General features: G+C 42.7%; 1 protein-coding gene across 1 annotated transcript in view; it reads left to right on the top strand.

Annotated features, from left to right (window-relative positions):
• LOC121440431 (myotubularin-like) overlaps positions 1–19,957 on the top strand; it is a 119,429-nt gene that overhangs the window by 61,870 nt on the left and 37,602 nt on the right. Inside the window, exons 5-7 of the mRNA XM_041641188.1 lie at positions 956–1,039; positions 3,468–3,617; positions 16,374–16,562. Coding sequence (XP_041497122.1) covers positions 956–1,039; positions 3,468–3,617; positions 16,374–16,562 — 423 coding nt within the window. The remainder of the gene's footprint in view (positions 1–955; positions 1,040–3,467; positions 3,618–16,373; positions 16,563–19,957) is intronic.

Genomic DNA, 19,957 nt, shown 5'->3' with positions numbered 1-19,957 from the left:
TTTGCCATGAGCCAAATGGGAAGGCATGGGATGATTTTGGCAGGGTAATGCCTTGACCTAACTTAATGCTATAGCATTGTTGCTCTGATCTTAGAGCTAAAAGTTGAAAATGGAAGTAATTCCGAGTTACCGTGCTAAGCAGAGGGGTAGGCAGCTGGTGCTGAGACCTAACCCAGGAGGGTGAGTTCTCATGGACTAACCTGAAGACACTGGGAAGAACTGGACTGTGAGGTGGAGGCAAAGGACTTGGTTTGTGGTATTAGCCTTCGAGTCACTCTCACTCCCAGCTCGTGCCTCTGAGGTACCTGGGGTGTTACGGAGTTGACACTTAGATAGCCACTTCCAGAGCAAGGACTAGAATGGTCACTGGGGGACAGATGGTATTTGAAGCTAGGAAATTTATCAATAGTGCCTTGAGAGGTCAGAATCTTGTCATTTCAGAGGCCAGAATATTGATTCAGAATTCATAGAGAGCAGTTAATTAAAAGTTTCTTAATTTTCTGTCTCTTTTTAAATAGATAAACATGTCATGACAGTCTCTTGAGGCAGGTACACTATTTAATAATCATTCTTGGATTTCTTATTTTTTGTAGTGACTTTCAAGTGCTCAGTTGATAATAATTTTTAAAATTCATGGGTACTTTTTAGTCTGGAAATCTGGTGTGTGTGTGTGTGTGTGTGTGTGTGTGTGTGTGTGTGTGTGGTTAAAAACAAGTGACATTTGTTGCCATAGAAAATTGAGGTTTTAAAAGTAATTATTCCCTGAAGATAAAAGTTAATATAAAGCTGATTTGAATTTTCTACAGTTGTTTCTTTTTTGTAAGTCTCAAGTTGAGCTGAAATTTCATGGTTAGCAAATCTTTGAAATCTATTTTGGGAAAATGAAAGTATGAACTATTAATAGACTGTTGTTTCACACTGAACTCTAACTTCCTTTGTTTCTGGCCTTTTCTAGCCATTGTTTGCATTTTTAAATGAAGAGAAGTTTAATGTGGATGGGTGGTCTGTTTATAATCCACTTGCAGAATACAGAAGGCAGGTAAGTCGATAAATACTGTTGTCTGGAGTGTGTTGAATTGCAAACATGCATAGGGACATGATATTGTTAGTCATCGTCTTAGAATAAATAAAAGCGTTACCTAATATGTGTTCATGGCTGTGGTATCCACATTTTGTAAAATATTGTTCATTATTTTCCTTTTGTATCTAGCAAGCTCATTCTGAAAGCCGCATTGAAAGCTGAATGGCTGGGTTCTGCTTCCTTTCCTAGATGAGGAACATCCATTTTGTGGTGTTTATGAAATGAGTTAAATACTTAGGGTCTAGAAAAGTCAAACTTCTATACATTCCTCTGTGTGTATGTATAAGCTTAAATATTACTGATCTTTTTATTTAAATTATATATGTTCTGAATTACAGAATCAAATGAGAACTTTATTCTTACAATTAATATATAATATCCACATAGTTTTAATATATTCATGTAAATGTCACCTGCATGTATGTTCATGTGTTATAATAAGAACATGAACTTTGGGCTAGGGAAATGACTCCATTAGTAAAGATTTTGCAGCATGACAATCTGAGCTTGGATCCCAGAACCCTTGGAGAAAGCTAAATGTGGCAGCCTACACCTGTAATCCCAGCTCTGGAAGGAGATCCAGGAAGATCCTAGGGGCTCTCTGGCCTGAGCCAGTCTAGCCAATCATTGAGCTCCAAGTTCAGCAAGGTTCCTGTTTCAAAAGATAAGCTAGAGAAGAATATATGAAGGGAGCTGACATCAGCATTTGGCTTTTGTATGTGTGCATACAAATATAAACAGTGGTATGTACAGGTGCATCATGTGCATGCATGTGTCATACACACCCTGCACAGACTAAGGGAAAATGTCTTCTAGAACTTTCATAAAGAATGTCACAAACAAGCATATTATGTAACAAAACCACAATTTGACCTCTAATATAACCAATTCTGTGGTACAACTACAAGTTTTACAATGGAATTTTTCATATTTCTTCTATGAGGTTCTTAAAATAATTTGGAAATGTTATGAAATGAGCTTTCAAGAATCAAATTAAGGCCAGTTGCGTTGTATGAAAAGCAAGTGAACACAAAGTGCTATTCGAGAACCCTAAGCTTGTGAAGAACTTCCCAGCCACCACTTGACCACCATGACCCTGCTTGACTTCCATTTTCAGTTTTGGTCAGTGGCTCGCACTTCCATCAGCAGATGTTATACCCTGGGGTCGGAGAACGGAGGTCTCGCTCTAGAATATAGTTAGCAGGGAGCCTGTGACTCAGCTTTAGTCTACTGAGTTTTCGAAGGGTGTGTAGCTCTCCTTTTCATGGCCTCTCTTCTAGACTGACTACTGAGATGAGAGAAAGACCATTAGAATATTGTTCATGCTTTAGAAACAAGTCTCTCTGATGTTATTAGGAAACTCTCTTACCGTATTTGTCTTTAGTTGACAATAGTAACACTTTCCTTTAGTTTGAGCTTCTAGCTTGAAACCAAAAAAATTCTGTTTTTTAAGAATTGCATGCATAGATGAATTTCTGTAGGTATTTTGTTATATAGACTGCCATTATATTCAATCTTTTTTTTCTTATAACTTTCTGATGGGACTTAAAACTCTCTAATTGGACTCAGCATCAGACTCAACATCTGTTTGGTCGTGGTACATAGGGCCAGACCTAAAGAACAGGTACAATGTCTGTCCCCAAAGCAAACACCCACCTAGCTCATGTTCATGTGTGTACTTGTGCATTTGTGAGTATGGAGAAAGAATATTCCACCACCTCTGGTTATTGTTCATAGTTGATGCAGGGGTGACGTCTGTGTCTCCCTATCATACTAGCAGTCTGCTTAAAATACTAATGACTTCACTCTTCACACAAGTTACCGAGTGATCCTGGGTCTCTAGCCTCTTGATTTAAACAACTTATCGGAGGTGGCGAAATGAGCTTTCCCAGAAGGGTTTCCTTACCCTCCCCCCCCAGTGCTTTTTCTCATGGTCTTACCCTCTTTCCACTTGGGAGCAGACTGCATCATTCTCTCTTATTTGGAGCAGGGAGAGGAAGTTGCTGCCCTCACGTAGACATAGGTTAACACTGCCCATGGCACTTTCCTTTGGAATGGAAGGGGAGGGGTACATGGCTAGGAGATGAAATAGGCTTATCTGTATTGCACAAGAAATAAAGAATATGTCTACGTGAAATAAAGGAAGACGTCAAATTCCATAGAACCTATAGTTATGAGAGATAGTTCAGTTTCTGGAATCGACCAGTGTTTTGTCCATGTTCTCATGTTGTCTGAATTATTGATTTGACATCCTTATTGTAAATAGGTAGGCTGCCAATCACTCTGTGGTCAAAGAGGCATGCACACATAATGTTAGAAGAAAGAGCCCAGATGTTGCAGAGATAAAGTCATTTCATGCTGGCTTACATTCTCTTTTGTCCTGCAGGGGCTGCCCGATCGCCATTGGAGGATAACTTTTATTAATAAGTGCTATGAACTGTGTGACACATACCCCGCTCTTTTGGTGGTTCCTTATCGGACCTCAGATGATGACCTCAGGAGAGTTGCAATTTTTAGATCCCGGAATCGGATTCCTGTGAGTACCATGTCACATTTCCCCCCAGAGAATGCCTTTTCTTTCATGAAAACTGTAGTCCTGTATTTCACAAAGCATTTTTGTTTTTTGTTTTGTTTTGTTTGGTTTGGTTTGGTTTGGTTTTTCGAGACAGGGTTTCTCTGTGGTTTTGGAGCCTGTCCTGGAACTAGCTCTTGTAGACCAGGCTGGTCTCGAACTCACAGAGATCCGCCTGCCACTGCCTCCCGAGTGTCCAGAGCATTTTTGTTCCCAACTTTCATTCTGAGGAGTAATTATCAAGTTCCTACTGCAAGTGTAGCACCTTGTGAAATGGGAGAAGAACGAACACCTGCCTTCTAGGAGTCTTGAATCCAGGGTGTAGAAGGAAGGCAGGGAATGAGCTCTAAATGAGAGTACCAGTGAGAATGGTACACTTTAACTCCGGGATGTAGGGAAGAAAAGTCAGGTTCTTGGTTACTGTCATCATTATGGCACAGGACCTGACAAAATGCAGGCTCTTGCTAACTGTCGGTAAAGTGTGCAGCAACGAAAAGACCCGACTATTAGAATGTGTGTTAGTGCAGGCTTTTATGCCGCCTCCAGGATGTGCTTATCTGCATCCTGTTTGCAGGCTGCCTCCATCCCCTTAACAAACTGGAGTCAAGTACAGATTATTCCAGATGTTATGCTACCATGTCACTGAACCTAGCTCACAAAGTTCTTTTTCAGTCCTTAAATATTTATGGACATGTCATAGTTTCTACTAGGTGCATAAATTTTATTGACTAAAAATTTAGAGATTGTTTTTTTCTTCCCCTGTTAATTTTCAAGAGCTGTCATAATAAGTACATTGGGTTTGGTTTTGAATTAGTAGATAAAAAAAAGTGGTTGAAGAAATTAAGATTTAATGTCACCTTGCCTTTGACTTCTAAGTGTAGACATTCTTATCCTTAAAAGGATATTTTTTGGAAAAACTTCATGTATTGTCAGCCTATGAGGAATTTTAATTTTTAAATTCTCTTGCTTCTCTGATTAGTGTCTTTTCATATTTTCCTGATCAAATTGGACTTGAAAGGATGTTCTTTAACTCATTTTGTTAGAATGTGAAGCTAGAGTTAGAAGTTCTGTCTTCTTTTTTTTTTTTTTTTTCTTGTCCTGACTTCTTTTTTTTTTTTTTTTTAATAATTTTTTTATTAAGAAAAGAAGAAAAAAAACATAAACAAAAAACAAGTTTCCACCTCCTCCCAGCCTCCCATCTCCCTCCCCCTCCTCCCACCCTTCTCCCCCTCCTCCCACCCTTCTACCCCTCCCCCCACTCCTCTCCCCCTCCCTCTCCAGTCCACAGAGCAGTCCAGGTTCCCTGCCCTGTGGCAAGTCCTCGGTCCTCCCCCCTCCGTCCATATCTAGGAAGGTGAACATCCAAACTGGCTAGGCTTCCACAAAGTCAGCACATTAAGTAGGATCAAAACCCCGTGCCATTGTCCTTGGCGTCTCATCAGCCCTCATTGTTCGCCATGTTCAGAGAGTCTGGCTTTATCCCATGCTTTTTCAGTCACAGTCCAGCTGGCCTTGGTGAGCTCCCAGTAGATCAGCTCCACTGTCTCAGTGGGTGGGTGCACGCCTCGTGGTCCCGACTTCTTTGCTCATGTTCTCCCTCCTTCTGCTCCTCATTGGGACCTTGGGAGCTCAGTCCAGTGCTCCAGTGTGGGTCTCTGTCTCTGTCTCCATCCATCACCAGATGAAGGTTCTATGATGATATGCAAGATATTCGTCAGTATTGCTCTCGGATAGGGTCATTTCAGGTTCCCAATCCTCAGCTACCCAAGGAACTAACTGGGAACCTCATGTTGGGCACTTGGGAGCCCCTCTAGGGTCAAATCTCTTGCTCACCCTAAAGTGGTTCCCTTAACTAAGAATTGTGGTTCCGTGCTCCCCTATCCACCTTTCCTTTATCCCAATTCTCCTGATTCCCCAAGTCCCCCCTCCTTCCCTTCTACCTTTTCTCTCCCCATCTCCCCTTACCCCCATCCCACCCCACCCCCAAGATCCTAATTTTCTCCCCGGCAATTGGGTCTACTTCCCTTAGCCAAGAGGATAACTATATGTTTTTCCTTGGGTTCACCTTCTTACTTAGCTTCTTTAGGTTCACCTATTGTAGTCTCCGTGGCCCTAATTTATGGCTAGAAACCAATTATGAGCGAGTACATCCCATGTTCATCTTTTTGGGTCTGGGACACCTCACTCAGGATAGTGTTTTCTATTTCCATCCATTTGCCTGCAAAATTCGAGAAGTCATTGTTTTTTACCGCAGCGTAGTACTCTAGCGTGTATATATTCCATACTTTCTTCATCCATTCTTCCATTGAAGGGCATCTAGGTTGTTTCCAGGTTCTGGCTATTACAAATAATACTGCTATGAACATAGTTGAACAAATGCTTTTGTCATATGATAGAGCATCTCTTGGGTATATTCCCAGGAGTGGTATTGCTGGGTCCAGGGGTAAGTTGATCCCGAATTTCCTGAGAAACCGAAACACTGACTTCCACAGTGGTTGCACAAGATGGCATTCCCACCAGCAATGGATGAGGGTACCCGTTCCTCCACAGCCTCTCCAGCAAAGGTTATCCTTGGTGTTTTTGACTTTAGCCATTCTGACAGGTGTAAGATGATATCTCAAAGTTGTTTTGATTTGCATTTCCCTGATTGCTAAGGAAGTTGAGCACGACTTTAAGTGTCTTTTGGCCATTTGAACTTCCTCTGCTGAGAATTCTCTGTTCAGTTCAGTGCCCCATTTTTTAATTGGGTTAATTAGCATTTTAAAGTCTAGTTTCTTGAGTTCTCTATATATTTTGGAGATCAGACCTTTGTCTGTTGTGGGGTTGGTGAAGATCTTCTCCCAATCAGTAGGTTGCCTTTGTGTCTTATTGACTATGTCCTTTGCTTTACAGAAGCTTCTCAGTTTAAGTAGGTCCCATTTATTCAATGTTGCCCTTAATGTCTGTGCTTCTGGGGTTATACATAGGAAGCGATCTCCTGTGCCCAGCTCCTGTAGGGTACTTCCCACTTTCTCTTCTATCAGGTTCAGTGTGTTCGGGCTGATATTGAGGTCTTTAATCCATTTGGACTTGAGTTTTGTGCACGGTGATAGATAAGGGTCTATTTTCATTCTTCTACAAGATGACATCCAGTTGTGCCAGCACCATTTGTTGAAGATGCTTTCTTTCTTCCATTTTATACTTTTAGCTCCTTTATCGAAAATCAGGTGTTCATAGGTTTGTGGGATAAAATTCGGGTCTTCTATACGATTCCATTGGTCGACTTCTCTGTTTTTATGCCAGTACCACACTGTTTTCATTACTGTAGCTCTGTAATAGAGTTTGAAGTCAGGGATGGTAATGCCTCCAGAAGATCCTTTATTGTATAGGATTGTTTTGGCTATCCTGGGTTTTTTGTTTTTCCATATAAAGTTGATTATTGTCCTCTCCAGATCTGTGAAGAATTTTGATGGGATCTTGATGGGGATTGCATTGAATCTATAAATAGCCTTTGGTAGAATTGCCATTTTTACTATGTTGATCCTCCCAATCCAAGAGCAAGGGAGGTCCATCCATTTTTTGGTATCCTCTTCAATTTCTTTCTTCAATGCCTTAAAGTTCTTGTCAAATAGATCTTTCACTTCCTTGGTTAGATGTACCCCAAGATATTTTATGCTGTTTTTGGCTATTGTGAATGGTGAAGCTTCTCTGATTTCCCTCTCTGCTTCCATATCCTTTGTGTATAAGAGGGCGACTGATTTTTTGGAGTTGATCTTGTATCCTGCCACATTACTAAAGCTGTTTATCAGCTGTAGGAGTTCCTTGGTGGAGTTTTTGGGGTCGCTTATGTACACTATCATATCATCTGCAAATAACGAAAGTTTAACTTCTTCCTTTCCAATTCGAATCCCCTTGATTCCATTATGTTGTCTTATTGCTATTGCTAGAACTTCAAGCACTATATTGAAGAGGTATGGGGAGAGTGGACAGCCTTGTCGTGTTCCTGAGTTAAGTGGGATGGCTTTGAGTTTCTCTCCGTTTAATTTGATGTTAGCTGTCGGCTTGCTGTATATAGCTTTTATTATATTTAGGTATGACCCTTGTATCCCTAATCTCTCCAAGACTTTTAACATAAATGGATGTTGAATTTTGTCAAATGCTTTTTCAGCATCTAATGAAATGATCATATGGTTTTTTTCTTTCAGTTTATTTATATGCTGGATTACATTGATAGATTTTCGTATGTTGAACCAGCCCTGCATCTCAGGAATGAAGCCTACTTGATCATAATGGATAATTTTTCGGATGTGTTCTTGGATTCGATTTGCCAGTATTTTGTTGAGGATTTTTGCGTCGATATTCATGAGTGAGATTGGCCTGTAGTTCTCTTTCCTGGTTGAGTCTTTGAGTGGTTTTGGTATCAGAGTAATTGTGGCTTCATAAAAGGAGTTTGGTAATGACCCTTCTGTTTCTATCTTGTGGAATACATTAAGGAGTATAGGTATTAGATCTTCTTGGAAGATCTGGTAGAATTCCGCATTGAAACCATCTGGTCCTGGGCTTTTTTTGGTAGGGAGGTTTTTGATAACCTCTTCTAATTCTTCGCGACTAACAGGTCTATTTAGATTGTTCACCAGGTCCTGATTTAACTTTGGTATATGATATTTATCTAAAAAAGTATCCATTTCCTTTACATTTTCCAATTTTGTGGCATATAGGCTTTTGTAGTAAGATCTAATGATTCTCTGAATTTCCTCTGTGTCTGTGGTTATGTCCCCCTTTTGATTTCTGATCTTATTAATTTGCAAATTCTCTCTCTGCCGTTTGATTAGCTTGGATAGTGGTTTGTCAATCTTGTTGATTTTCTCCAGGAACCAGCTTTTTGTTTCATTGATTTTTTGTATTGTTTTCTGTGTTTCTATTTTGTTGATTTCAGCCCTCATTTTGATTATTTCCAGTCTTCTACTCCTCCTAGGTGAGTCTGCTTCTTTTTTTTCTAGAGCTTTCAGGTGGGCTGTTAAGTCTCCAATGTGAGCTTTCTCTGTTTTCTTTAAGTGGGCACTTAGTGCTATGAACTTTCCTCTTAGGACTGCTTTCATAGTGTCCCATAAGTTTGAGTATGTTGTTTCTTTATTTTCATTGAATTCCAGGAAGACTTTAATTTCTTTCTTTATTTCTTCCTTAATCCAGCTATGGTTCAATAGTTGACTGTTCAGTTTCCATGACTTTGTATGCTTTCTGGGGGTAGCATTATTGTTGAATTCTAACTTTAATCCATGGTGATCTGATAAGACACAGGTGGTTACTAATATTTTTTTGTAACTGTGGATGTTTGCTTTGTTACCGACTATGTGGTCGATTTTCGAGAAGGTTCCATGAGCTGCAGAGAAGAAGGTATATTCTTTCCTATTTGGATGGAATGTTCTATAGATGTCTGTTAAGTCCATTTGATTCATTACCTCCACTAGTTCTCTTATTTCTCTGTTAGGTTCCTGTCTGATTGACCTGTCCATTGGTGAGAGAGGAGTGTTGAAGTCTCCTACTATTAGTGTGTGCGGTTTGATGGCTGCCTTGAATTTTAGCAATGTTTCTTTTATGTACGTGGGTGCTTTTATATTAGGGGCATAGATGTTCAGGATTGAGACTTCATCCTGATGAACTGTTCCTGATATGAGTATAAAATGCCCCTCTCCATCTCTTCTGATTGATTTAAGTTTAAAGTCAACTTTGTTAGAGATTAGTATGGCCACACCTGCCTGTTTCTTAGGACCATTTGCTTGATAGGCCTTTTCCCAGCCCTTTACTCTGAGTAGTTGCCTGTCTTTGTGGTTGAGGTGTGTTTCTTGTAAACAGCAGAATGTTGGATCCTGTTTTCTTATCCAATCTCTTAGCCTGTGCCTTTTTATAGGTGAGTTGAGTCCATTGACATTAAGTGATATTAATGACCAGTGGTTGTTAACTCCGGTCATTTTTTTTTTTAGTCGTAGAGTTTGTGAGTTTCCCTTCTTTGTTTTGTGTTGGTGAAGGGTCTCTAGATGTCTGAGGTATTGTGGTCATTGTTGGACTCCTTGGTTAGTGATTTTCCTTCAATTACTTTCTGTAAGGCTGGATTTGTGGCTGCGTATTGTTTAAATTTGTTTTTATCCTGGAAAATTTTATTTTCTCCATTTATAGTGAATGAAAGCTTGGCTGGGTATAGTAATCTGGGCTTGCACCCATGGTCTCTCAGTTTCTGCAGTACATCTAACCAGGACCTTCTGGCTTTCATGGTTTCCATGGAGAAGTCAGGTGTAAGTCTGATAGGTTTACCTTTATAAGTAATTTGGCCTTTTTCCTTTGCAGCTCTTAATATTCTTTCCTTATTTTGTATGCTTTGTGTTTTGATAATTATATGGCGAGGGGATGTTTTTTTTTGATCCAGCCTATTCGGTGTTCTGTATGCTTCTTGCACCTTCATAGGAAAATCTTTCCTTAGGTTGGGAAAGTTTTCTTCTATAATTTTATTAAATAGATTTTCTGGACCATTGAGCTGCCCTTCTTCTCCTTCTTCTACTCCTATTATTCTTAGGTTTGGTCTTTTTATTGTGTCCCATATTTCCTGAATGTTTTGTGATGAGAGTTTGTTGGACTTGCTGTTTTCTTTGATCAGTGTGTTTATTTTCTCTATGGTATCTTCAGAATCCGAGAGTCTTTCTTCTATCTCTTGTATTCTGCTGGTTATGCTTGTTTCTGTAGTCTCTATTCGTTTACCTAGATTTTCCATGTCCAGACGGCCCTCTGTTTGTGTTTTCTTCTTTGCCTCCATTTCAGTTTTCAGGTCTTGAACTGTTTCCATTATCTGTTTGATTGTTTTTCCTTGGTTTTCTAGGGTATCATTCACTGATTTATTCAATTCTTCAAACTTTCTGTTATATTTCTCATCCATTTCTATAAGGGCGTTTTTTACATGCTGTTTAAGGGTGTCAATCACTTTCATGAAGTCAATCTTTTCTCCTTCCTCTTGATTAAGGGGTTCTTGTCCTCCCGTTGTGAGGTCGCTTGTTTCTGGTAGCTTCATGTTGCTTTTCAGCTTGTTGGGCGAATTCTTGCCTTGACGTCGGCCCATCTCTTCTTCCAAATGCTCCCTATGGATCTTCTTTTACCGGATTAGGTCTCCTTGCCTACCAAACGCTGTCTCTCCCCAATGTTGGCTCTCCCAATGCTGGGTCTCCCCAATGCTGGGTCTCCTGGCGCCGAAAGATCAGGCCTCCGTGCTGGTTGGGCAGCTTGCAGACAAAGCACCTACCCCGCTTGGTGCAGGCAGGCCACAGAAACAAAGGAACTGCTGCCCCCCGGGAGCCCCGGCTACTCGGACTCAGCGCCCAGATAGGCTGGGCTGGGCGATGCCACGCGCCAAAAGAGGGCAGTGGGGGCGAAGTGGGGAGGGGTCTGGACGGAAGCTGGGTGGGCCAGGAAGAAAGAGGCAGCAGAGAGCCCAAGCAGGACAGGGGGCCAAGAAACCCCCGAGCTCCCCGTCCCAGGCTGGCGCCGTGGGCCAGAAACTCACCCCAATGCTGGGTCTCCTGGCGCCGAAAGATCAGGCCTCCGTGCTGGTTGGGCAGCTCGCAGACAAAGCGCCTACCCCGCTTGGTGCAGGCAGGCCACAGAAATAAAGGAACTGCTGCCCGCCCGGGAGCCCCGGGTACTCGGACCCAGCGCCCAGATAGGCTGCGCTGGGCGATGCTACGCGCCAAAAGAGGGCAGTGGGGGCGAAGTGGGGAGGGGTCTGGACGGAAGCTGGGTGGGCCAGGAAGAAAGAGGCAGCAGAGAGCCCAAGCAGGACAGGGGGCCAAGAAACCCCCGAGCTCCCCGTCCCAGGCTGGCGCCGTGGGCCAGAAACTCACCCCAATGCTGGGTCTCCTGGCGCCGAAAGATCAGGCCTCCGTGCTGGTTGGGCAGCCCGCAGACAAAGCGCCTACCCCGCTTGGTGCAGGCAGGCCACAGAAACAAAGGAACTGCTGCCCGCCCGGGAGCCCCGGGTACTCGGACCCAGCGCCCAGATAGGCTGCGCTGGGCGATGCTACGCGCCAAAAGAGGGCAGTGGGGGCGAAGTGGGGAGGGGTCTGGACGGAAGCTGGGTGGGCCAGGAAGAAAGAGGCAGCAGAGAGCCCAAGCAGGACAGGGGGCCAAGAAACCCCCGAGCTCCCCGTCCCAGGCTGGCGCCGTGGGCCAGAAACTCACCCCAATGCTGGGTCTCCTGGCGCCGAAAGATCAGGCCTCCGTGCTGGTTGGGCAGCCCGCAGACAAAGCGCCTACCCCGCTTGGTGCAGGCAGGCCACAGAAACAAAGGAACTGCTGCCCGCCCGGGAGCCCCGGGTACTCGGACCCAGCGCCCAGATAGGCTGCGCTGGGCGATGCTACGTGCCAAAAGAGGGCAGTGGGGGCGAAGTGGGGAGGGGTCTGGACGGAAGCTGGGTGGGCCAGGAAGAAAGAGGCAGCAGAGAGCCCAAGCAGGACAGGGGGCCAAGAAACCCCCGAGCTCCCCGTCCCAGGCTGGCGCCGTGGGCCAGAAACTCACCCCAATGCTGGGTCTCCTGGCGCCGAAAGATCAGGCCTCCGTGCTGGTTGGGCAGCCCGCAGACAAAGCGCCTACCCCGCTTGGTGCAGGCAGGCCACAGAAACAAAGAAACTGCTGCCCGCCCGGGAGCCCCGGGTACTCGGACCCAGCGCCCAGATAGGCTGCGCTGGGCGATGCTACGCGCCAAAAGAGGGCAGTGGGGGCGAAGTGGGGAGGGGTCTGGACGGAAGCTGGGTGGGCCAGGAAGAAAGAGGCAGCAGAGAGCCCAAGCAGGACAGGGGGCCAAGAAACCCCCGAGCTCCCCGTCCCAGGCTGGCGCCGTGGGCCAGAAACTCACCCCAATGCTGGGTCTCCTGGCGCCGAAAGATCAGGCCTCCGTGCTGGTTGGGCAGCCCGCAGACAAAGCGCCTACCCCGCTTGGTGCAGGCAGGCCACAGAAACAAAGGAACTGCTGCCCGCCCGGGAGCCCCGGGTACTCGGACCCAGCGCCCAGATAGGCTGCGCTGGGCGATGCTACGCGCCAAAAGAGGGCAGTGGGGGCGAAGTGGGGAGGGGTCTGGACGGAAGCTGGGTGGGCCAGGAAGAAAGAGGCAGCAGAGAGCCCAAGCAGGACAGGGGGCCAAGAAACCCCCGAGCTCCCCGTCCCAGGCTGGCGCCGTGGGCCAGAAACTCACCCCAATGCTGGGTCTCCTGGCGCCGAAAGATCAGGCCTCCGTGCTGGTTGGGCAGCCCGCAGACAAAGCGCCTACCCCGCTTGGTGCAGGCAGGCCACAGAAACAAAGAAACTGCTGCCCGCCCGGGAGCCCCGGGTACTCGGACCCAGCGCCCAGATAGGCTGCGCTGGGCGATGCTACGCGCCAAAAGCAAGTTCTGTCTTCTTATATTCCACTTGGACATGTTTTTCTGTAGTAGAAAAGCAGACTATACTACTGTGACGCCAGACACTTGTCTTTTGGTATATGCTTTGCCTATACCAGGAATGGAGAACTGGGCTAGTATGTATGGGTTTGTGCCACTAACTATTTAGCCTTCTGCTGTGTAAAAGATTATGTCTGTCTGTCTGTCTGTGTTTTTCGTGGCGTATGGGACAGGACAAAAAATGAGACAGTTGGGCCTAAGCCATTGATCTCAGTCTACCATCATGATCCTGTAGTCTCTGTTGCTCTTCATGAGTGAGAGTACAGTGTAGGAAAAAATAATGAACATGTTGTTTTTCTCTTTGTGAGGTTACTTACTTATTTTTCTTAAAAAATATTAAAAGCAAGCCATTATATTAATTTTATAGTAATCCGTTATTATTATAAGCCTGGTCATATGCTGTTTCTAGAATACCTTCTGATTGTGTGACTCTTGACAGTAGGTCTCAGAACATTTGTCCAGAAAATGGATATGCCAGTTATGGGTCCTTTAACAACAAACATAAAAATACAAAAATAATTGGTAATAATTACTTAAACACAAATCAGGTACATATGATAATAAAATACCATTGGTTAGTGAACTCATACACTTGCATTATATTTATGTTAATGGATATGTATTCCTTTTCTCAAACAAGCAGACTTGTCTTAATTTTATAGATACTGTTAATGGATAAGTGATATATACTCATTTGAGATACTTAGAAAACACTGGTAAGCAAAAACTACCCTGCCACTTATTGAGAACTAATACTGAACTGTCCTTTAATTTGGATCCCAGACTACTTTTCTTCCCTAGCAATATATCTTCTATTTATTTACTTATTTATTTATTTTGGTTTTTTTGAGACAGGGTTTCTCTGTGTAACTGCTCTGGCTGTCCTGGAGCTCACACTGTAGACCAGGCTGGCCTCAAACTTAAGAGATCCACCTGTCTAATGGTAGAAGGAGGCAGAGGCAGGCAGATCTCTGCGAGTTCAAGGCTAGCTTGGTCTAAAAAAGCTAGTTCTGGAACAGGCTCCAAAGCTACAGAGAAACCCTGTCTCAAGAAAAAAAAAAAAAAAAATAGCTCAAGCTACTCTTGACAGTAGACCAGGCTTTGCTTCTCAGCAACTATGTGGTGGCTCACATCAATCTCTAACTTCAATTCCATGGCATCAGGCACCCCTTGTGGCCTCTGAAGGAACCAGACATGTGTGTAGTACACAGACATACATACAGGTAAAACATGCATGCACAAAAAGTAAATCCAGAATGAGCCACTGTCCCCTAGCTCCTGTAGACTGCCTATAAATCCTCAGTGGGCCTCATGAGTATACCCATGACAGGATTCATACAAGCACAGTCTTATACAGGCCATTGGAAGTAGGTGGGCTGTTGTAGGAGGAGGCCTCTTGTTCGTTCCCAGCTACTCAGCCCTGAAATAATCACACAGAAACCATTATTAATTAAATCACTGCTTGGCCCATTAGCTCTAGCTTCTTATTGGCTAGCTCTTGCATCTTAATTTAACCCATTTCTATTAATCTGTGTATCACCACATGACTGTGGCTTACCAGCAAGATTCTGGCTCATCTGTTCACGGCTACATGGACTCTGCCTTCTTTCTCCCAGCATTCAGTTTAGTTTTCCCTGCCTTGCTCTGTTCTGCCCTGAAATTTCTTTCTTCATTAACCAATAAAAACAGCACATATACAGAAGGAGCTCCCATACCAGTTGACAGATCTGAGAACCATGCTGTGTGATAGAAGGTGGAATTTTAAGGTAGGCCAGTGAATTTCCCAGGACTTCCTAAGGTCTGAGCATCCTTGACATGGCCAGATCTCTAGCATGGGCATAAACATACATTCTTAGTATAATGTGACAATTTCCAGAAGTGAGAAACTTGCAGCATCAGCATCATAATAAAACTGTATTGTTAAGCATCTATGTATGTTACTTGCCATTTTAGAGGAATAACTTCAAAGCCATCAGAATATTTGATCTTATATTAAGTGAGCCCAAATGGTTTTGTTGTTTCATCTTTGTGTCTGTGTTTCCTCATTTTGGGAACTGATTTTGCTGGCTCTGGAGCCTGCCTCTAGAAGCTAATGTGAGCTCACATCTATTGCATACTTTATGGATATTCTTCTTTTGCCCTCCCAGAAGCCATTTGAGGTCATTATTATTCTCTCCATCTGACCAGGGAGGGTCATAAGTTCAGTGCCTGAGGGTAGCACCACAGGAGAACTGATTGCTCTCTGTATATCCTTCATATTCATAAACATTCACATTTGACTTTTCAGTGCCACACTGCCGTAGTTATGCATATTTATAGGACTCAGTGTACTATAACAGTATATATATACACATATATATGCAAATATATGTATATATATATATAAAACATGTACTGACTAACTCAAGCTATATATAATATGTATAATATGTACTGACCAGATCAAGTTAACTGGCATATCCATCACCTCAGATAGTTATCATTGCTTTGTGTTGGAAGCACTTGAGCCATTTTGAAGTATCAGTTAAGTACTACTGTCCACTATCCTACTGTAAGGAAACTAAGGAAAATGAGAATGAAAACTAGGCCTCCCCCACATCTTCAGAATTACCTGCAGTATCCAGCTCAGTACTTTTCAAGACATTATGTTATCAGCTACTATTTATGTGCAAACTTTTATATGCTTTGAGTGAGCTAAGAAGCCCAGCATCACATGGTCTAGGCTTGCCAATCAATTGAAGACTGACTCTTGAGGGTGGCCACATACGCCCTTTTAGGCATTGGGATCCAGACTTCATGGTGGAGAGTGGTAGCTCTCCTGGTAGCAATTCTTTCTTTGCTTCCCTTGTATTTTCTTCCTCCTTTGTTGCATTCTAAGATCAGGACCATTGGGAAAGGACTGGTAGACATAAGTCACCTCTATGGGTAATACAGTGATTGCCTTTACCCTTCACTTATTGTTTAAGTTGTTTTTATATGATAACAAGGACAGCACAAGCTACCAAATTCCAGTGCCAGCAATCGGTTTATATATCCTTTCAAATAATTCAGCTTTATTGTGGTAAGCATCAATTTATAGTGTTAATTTTAAAACAAAGGCTGATAAAACTGACTGTTCTGATTGTTTCTGAGAAGTTGTGTCAAATGTATGTGTTCTGATGCCATGCACAGTGAAAATGACTAGTGAGCAAGTATGCTGTTTCATGATTGTCAGTTCTAATGACTTCTGGAGACTCGCTAGATTAAACTTTCTGAACTAACCGTAGGTACTGTCATGGATTCATCCAGAAAACAAGATGGTCATTATGCGCTGCAGTCAGCCTCTGGTCGGTATGAGTGGAAAAAGAAACAAAGATGACGAAAAATATCTGGATGTGATCAGGGAAACTAACAGACAGCTTTCTAAGCTCACGATTTATGACGCACGACCCAGTGTAAATGCAGTGGCCAACAAGGTGAGTGCAGTCAATGGACACCTAACTTAATATGATCTGCAGTGTTTTCCATGAATGGTTTTCCCATAATGTGGATTTACTTTGAATTTTTATGTAATTTTTTAAGTCACATTCTCACTGAGCACATAACTGTAATTCTAGCACTGGGAAGATGGAGGCGGGTAAATCAGAGCATCCTCAGCTGCATAATGAGTTCTAGGCTAACTTAACTTACAAAAAAGTGAATGAATGAACAATAACAAAAGAAATACTATGAATGGTAAGCCTAGTCATATACACCTGTAACACCCATAACCCTAGCACCAAGGAGACAGAGGCAGGAGGATCCTAGGTAGTTTAAGCCTATAATCTTAGTACTGGAGAGGCTAAGGCTGGAGGATTGCCATGATTTCCAAGCCAGCCAGGACTAACCATTGAGATCCTGTCAAAAACAAGGAAACAGCTAAAAATCACAAAATGAACAAGCCAATACAAGCCAAAGCAAGCCTTCCTTAAATGGCATGTCTAGAACTGTAATGAAAGTGGCTTTGTCCTAGAGTCTTATGCAAAAGTAGTCTTTGAATCCCTTGTGGCTGTAGCTACTCATTGTGTGAACTGGTGGGGTATCTTCAGGAATTGTGAGAAGCTGCTATTATTAAAATCTGAAATTTATAATTTTATCTGAAGACTTCCTTGTGTATACCATCTGTACCCATAAACTATCATTTATAGAAGATAGTTAAAGAAATGAGTAGATCTGTGTATGAATTTTATAATTACCAACACAGAAGTTGAGTTTTTCAAAATATAAATCTTAATTCACTTTTTGCCTTTTGAAACAGAGTATGTGAAATATACTTCAAGTGGATTAGGGTCATCACTGCAAGTATCAGTGACTGTATGGTGTTGCCCCAGAAGCTGTTGTAAAAAGAAGCTCTATGCCCTTTATAAGTGATGACAGGCCTACCTTGCTTCAGGGCCTTTTAATGGCTTGTTTGTGTTTTTGTTTGTTTGGTTGGTTGGTTGGTTTATGTGGGGGTCTCACTGTTTAGTCTAGTCTGGTTTAGAATTTATGACAATCCTCCAACCTCAGCCTCTCAAATACTAAAATTAAACTACCTTGCCTTGTTTCTGGTTTTGTGTTTTTGATTCTCCCATCTTTCCCTGTGTTGTTAACAAATGCTCACAGGTAAGTCTGTCCAAGTTGCTCACTCCCACATTCTGTCTTTCAGATTTATTCTCTTTAGCTGTAGACTTAAATTTCATCATCTTTAATGCTTTGCTCATCCCAAGGTCATTTATCTGACATCTTCAATTATTCAGAACCCATCATAAGAACCTGAAAGCAAAGCAAGTCCTTGAGCAGCCCAGATAGATGCAGCAATTTCTGAAATGGAATGTGCATGAAGCCTTTTTCCCCTAGGGTGTGTTAGACTGTGAGTGGGGGGTGGGGGCGCTCGGCTCTGCTCAGTCTGTGCCTCAGCTGTCCTACACATTTAATCCTGGGCTGCCTGCCCTGGCTTCATGTTTGCTTTAGACGAGATATTTGTTAACACAGTTGGAGTTTATAGAGAAATAATTTCAAACTTCTATGTAAAACAGTCATGAAGTTGAATTGGTAAGTCAATTAGAAATTATAAGTAAAGGATTTAGGAAATTAAATCTCAATATCTTCTCAAATTATCCTTAATTTTATATATTTTGAATCCCATTATCCTTCATATATAATTCAGGGTGATCACATGTATAAACTACAATATTTCCATGTACTTATTTAGCCTGAAATAGATATAATGTAACATTAAAATAAAGTATTTAGAAAGAATATTTTAAAATATTAAAGTGTGTGAGATGAATACCTTAGTTATATTAAACTCTAAAGCTCATTATAGCAACAGAATTCTTAAATGCCTTTTTAATACTGGAGAAATAAGCCTCTGTTTCTAGTCCTCTTAGGAATGAGAAGAGGGAAAATATTAAGGAAAAAAACTAGAACACCTAAACCTTAAAGCACTCTGGGTCATTCTTAAAACCTCTCCTCCAAGCTCTGTCTTTCCACTAGTTGTCTATATCCATAGCAACAGGCCTTTGGCACTTTATAACATTCTAGATAATTTGGGTTGTTCACTTTTGTTGAAGAAAGAAAAACCAAAGGGAAGACTTCAAAGGTAACCAGAGATGGAGAATTTGAACTTTCTGGAACTCAGTCTGTGCTTGACTAATTGATTTTTACCCTTGCTGACTTCTGTTCTCTTGGCCCCTAATAATTGTTCCTCCCTTGTGGATATTTAGATGTAATCGGCAACATCACATCATTTTCAATTAAACAAAGCCCAGGGTTGGGAAGGTCTAGCACTACATGGTTTCTATTTTGGGACAGAGCACTGTGCTGAATTAAAGTAGAGCTGTGTTAATGTCTGGTTTTGCCAGAAACTTTGGCAATGACTAAAACATGTATTTTTTCCTTTTGCTTTTTTTTTAACACATCATGCTCAGTTATTTATGAAAGGAACTCCAGTGTCAGGCATCTCTGAAAAATCCCATAATTATGTAACAGCCACACATGCAGAGGTGCAGGCCCTCTGTCTACGGGAGGGTGAATATGTCATTGCATTATATATAAGCTTGCAGAGCTAGCTAAAATAACCCAGCTCTTACTTGCCAGGTCTGTGCCTGCAGTTTGCAGAAGCGACTGCCAGGCAGATGCCAGTAACTCTGGCCTTCTTCCACAAGGTGTGGACAGCCAGAAAGAGAGGGAGGTGATAACATTCGTCTGCTGATTTATTAACAAAAAGCTCTTTTTTAAGTGGCAAATAGGAGCTGAAGAGATGGCTTAGTGATTAGGAGTATGTACTACTCTGCCGGAGAAACTAAGTTGGGTCCCAGCACCCGCAACTGTCTGTAACTCCAGTTCCAGGAGATCTGACACTCACATTAGAAACAAAACAATGACTAAAAAGGGAAAATAAAAAATGGGTGTGGTGGATCACACCTATTATGTCAGCACTTGGAATGCAAAAGCAGGAGGATTGCGATGAGTTTGAGGCCAGCCTATGCTAGATAGTGAGTTCTAGGCAGGCCTGTGGTACAGTGTGAGACCCTGTCTTTAAAACAATCAGCCATTGTCTGCTATGTTCAGCAAGTCTGGTTTTATCCCATGCTTTTTCAGACCCAGGCCAGCTGGCCTTAGTGGGTTCCCGATAGAACATCCCCATTGTCTCAGTGTGTGGGTGCACCCCTCGCGGTCCTGAGTTCCTTGCTAGTGCTCCCTCTCCTTCTGCTCCTGATTTGGACCTTGAGATTTCAGTCAGGTGTTCCAACTCAAGAACAATAGCAATGGGTTTTTGATCCTACTGCATGTACTGGCTTTAGGGGAGCCTAGGCAGTTTGGATGCTACCTTACTAGATCTGGATAG

This window comes from Microtus oregoni, unplaced genomic scaffold, assembly GCF_018167655.1.
Source record: "Microtus oregoni isolate MIOR12 unplaced genomic scaffold, Mior012 000067F_ref0000223, whole genome shotgun sequence".
NCBI lineage: Eukaryota > Metazoa > Chordata > Mammalia > Rodentia > Cricetidae > Microtus > Microtus oregoni.
The sequence above is the reverse complement of the archived record's forward strand: the minus strand, read 5'-3'. Positions and strand labels throughout refer to the sequence as shown.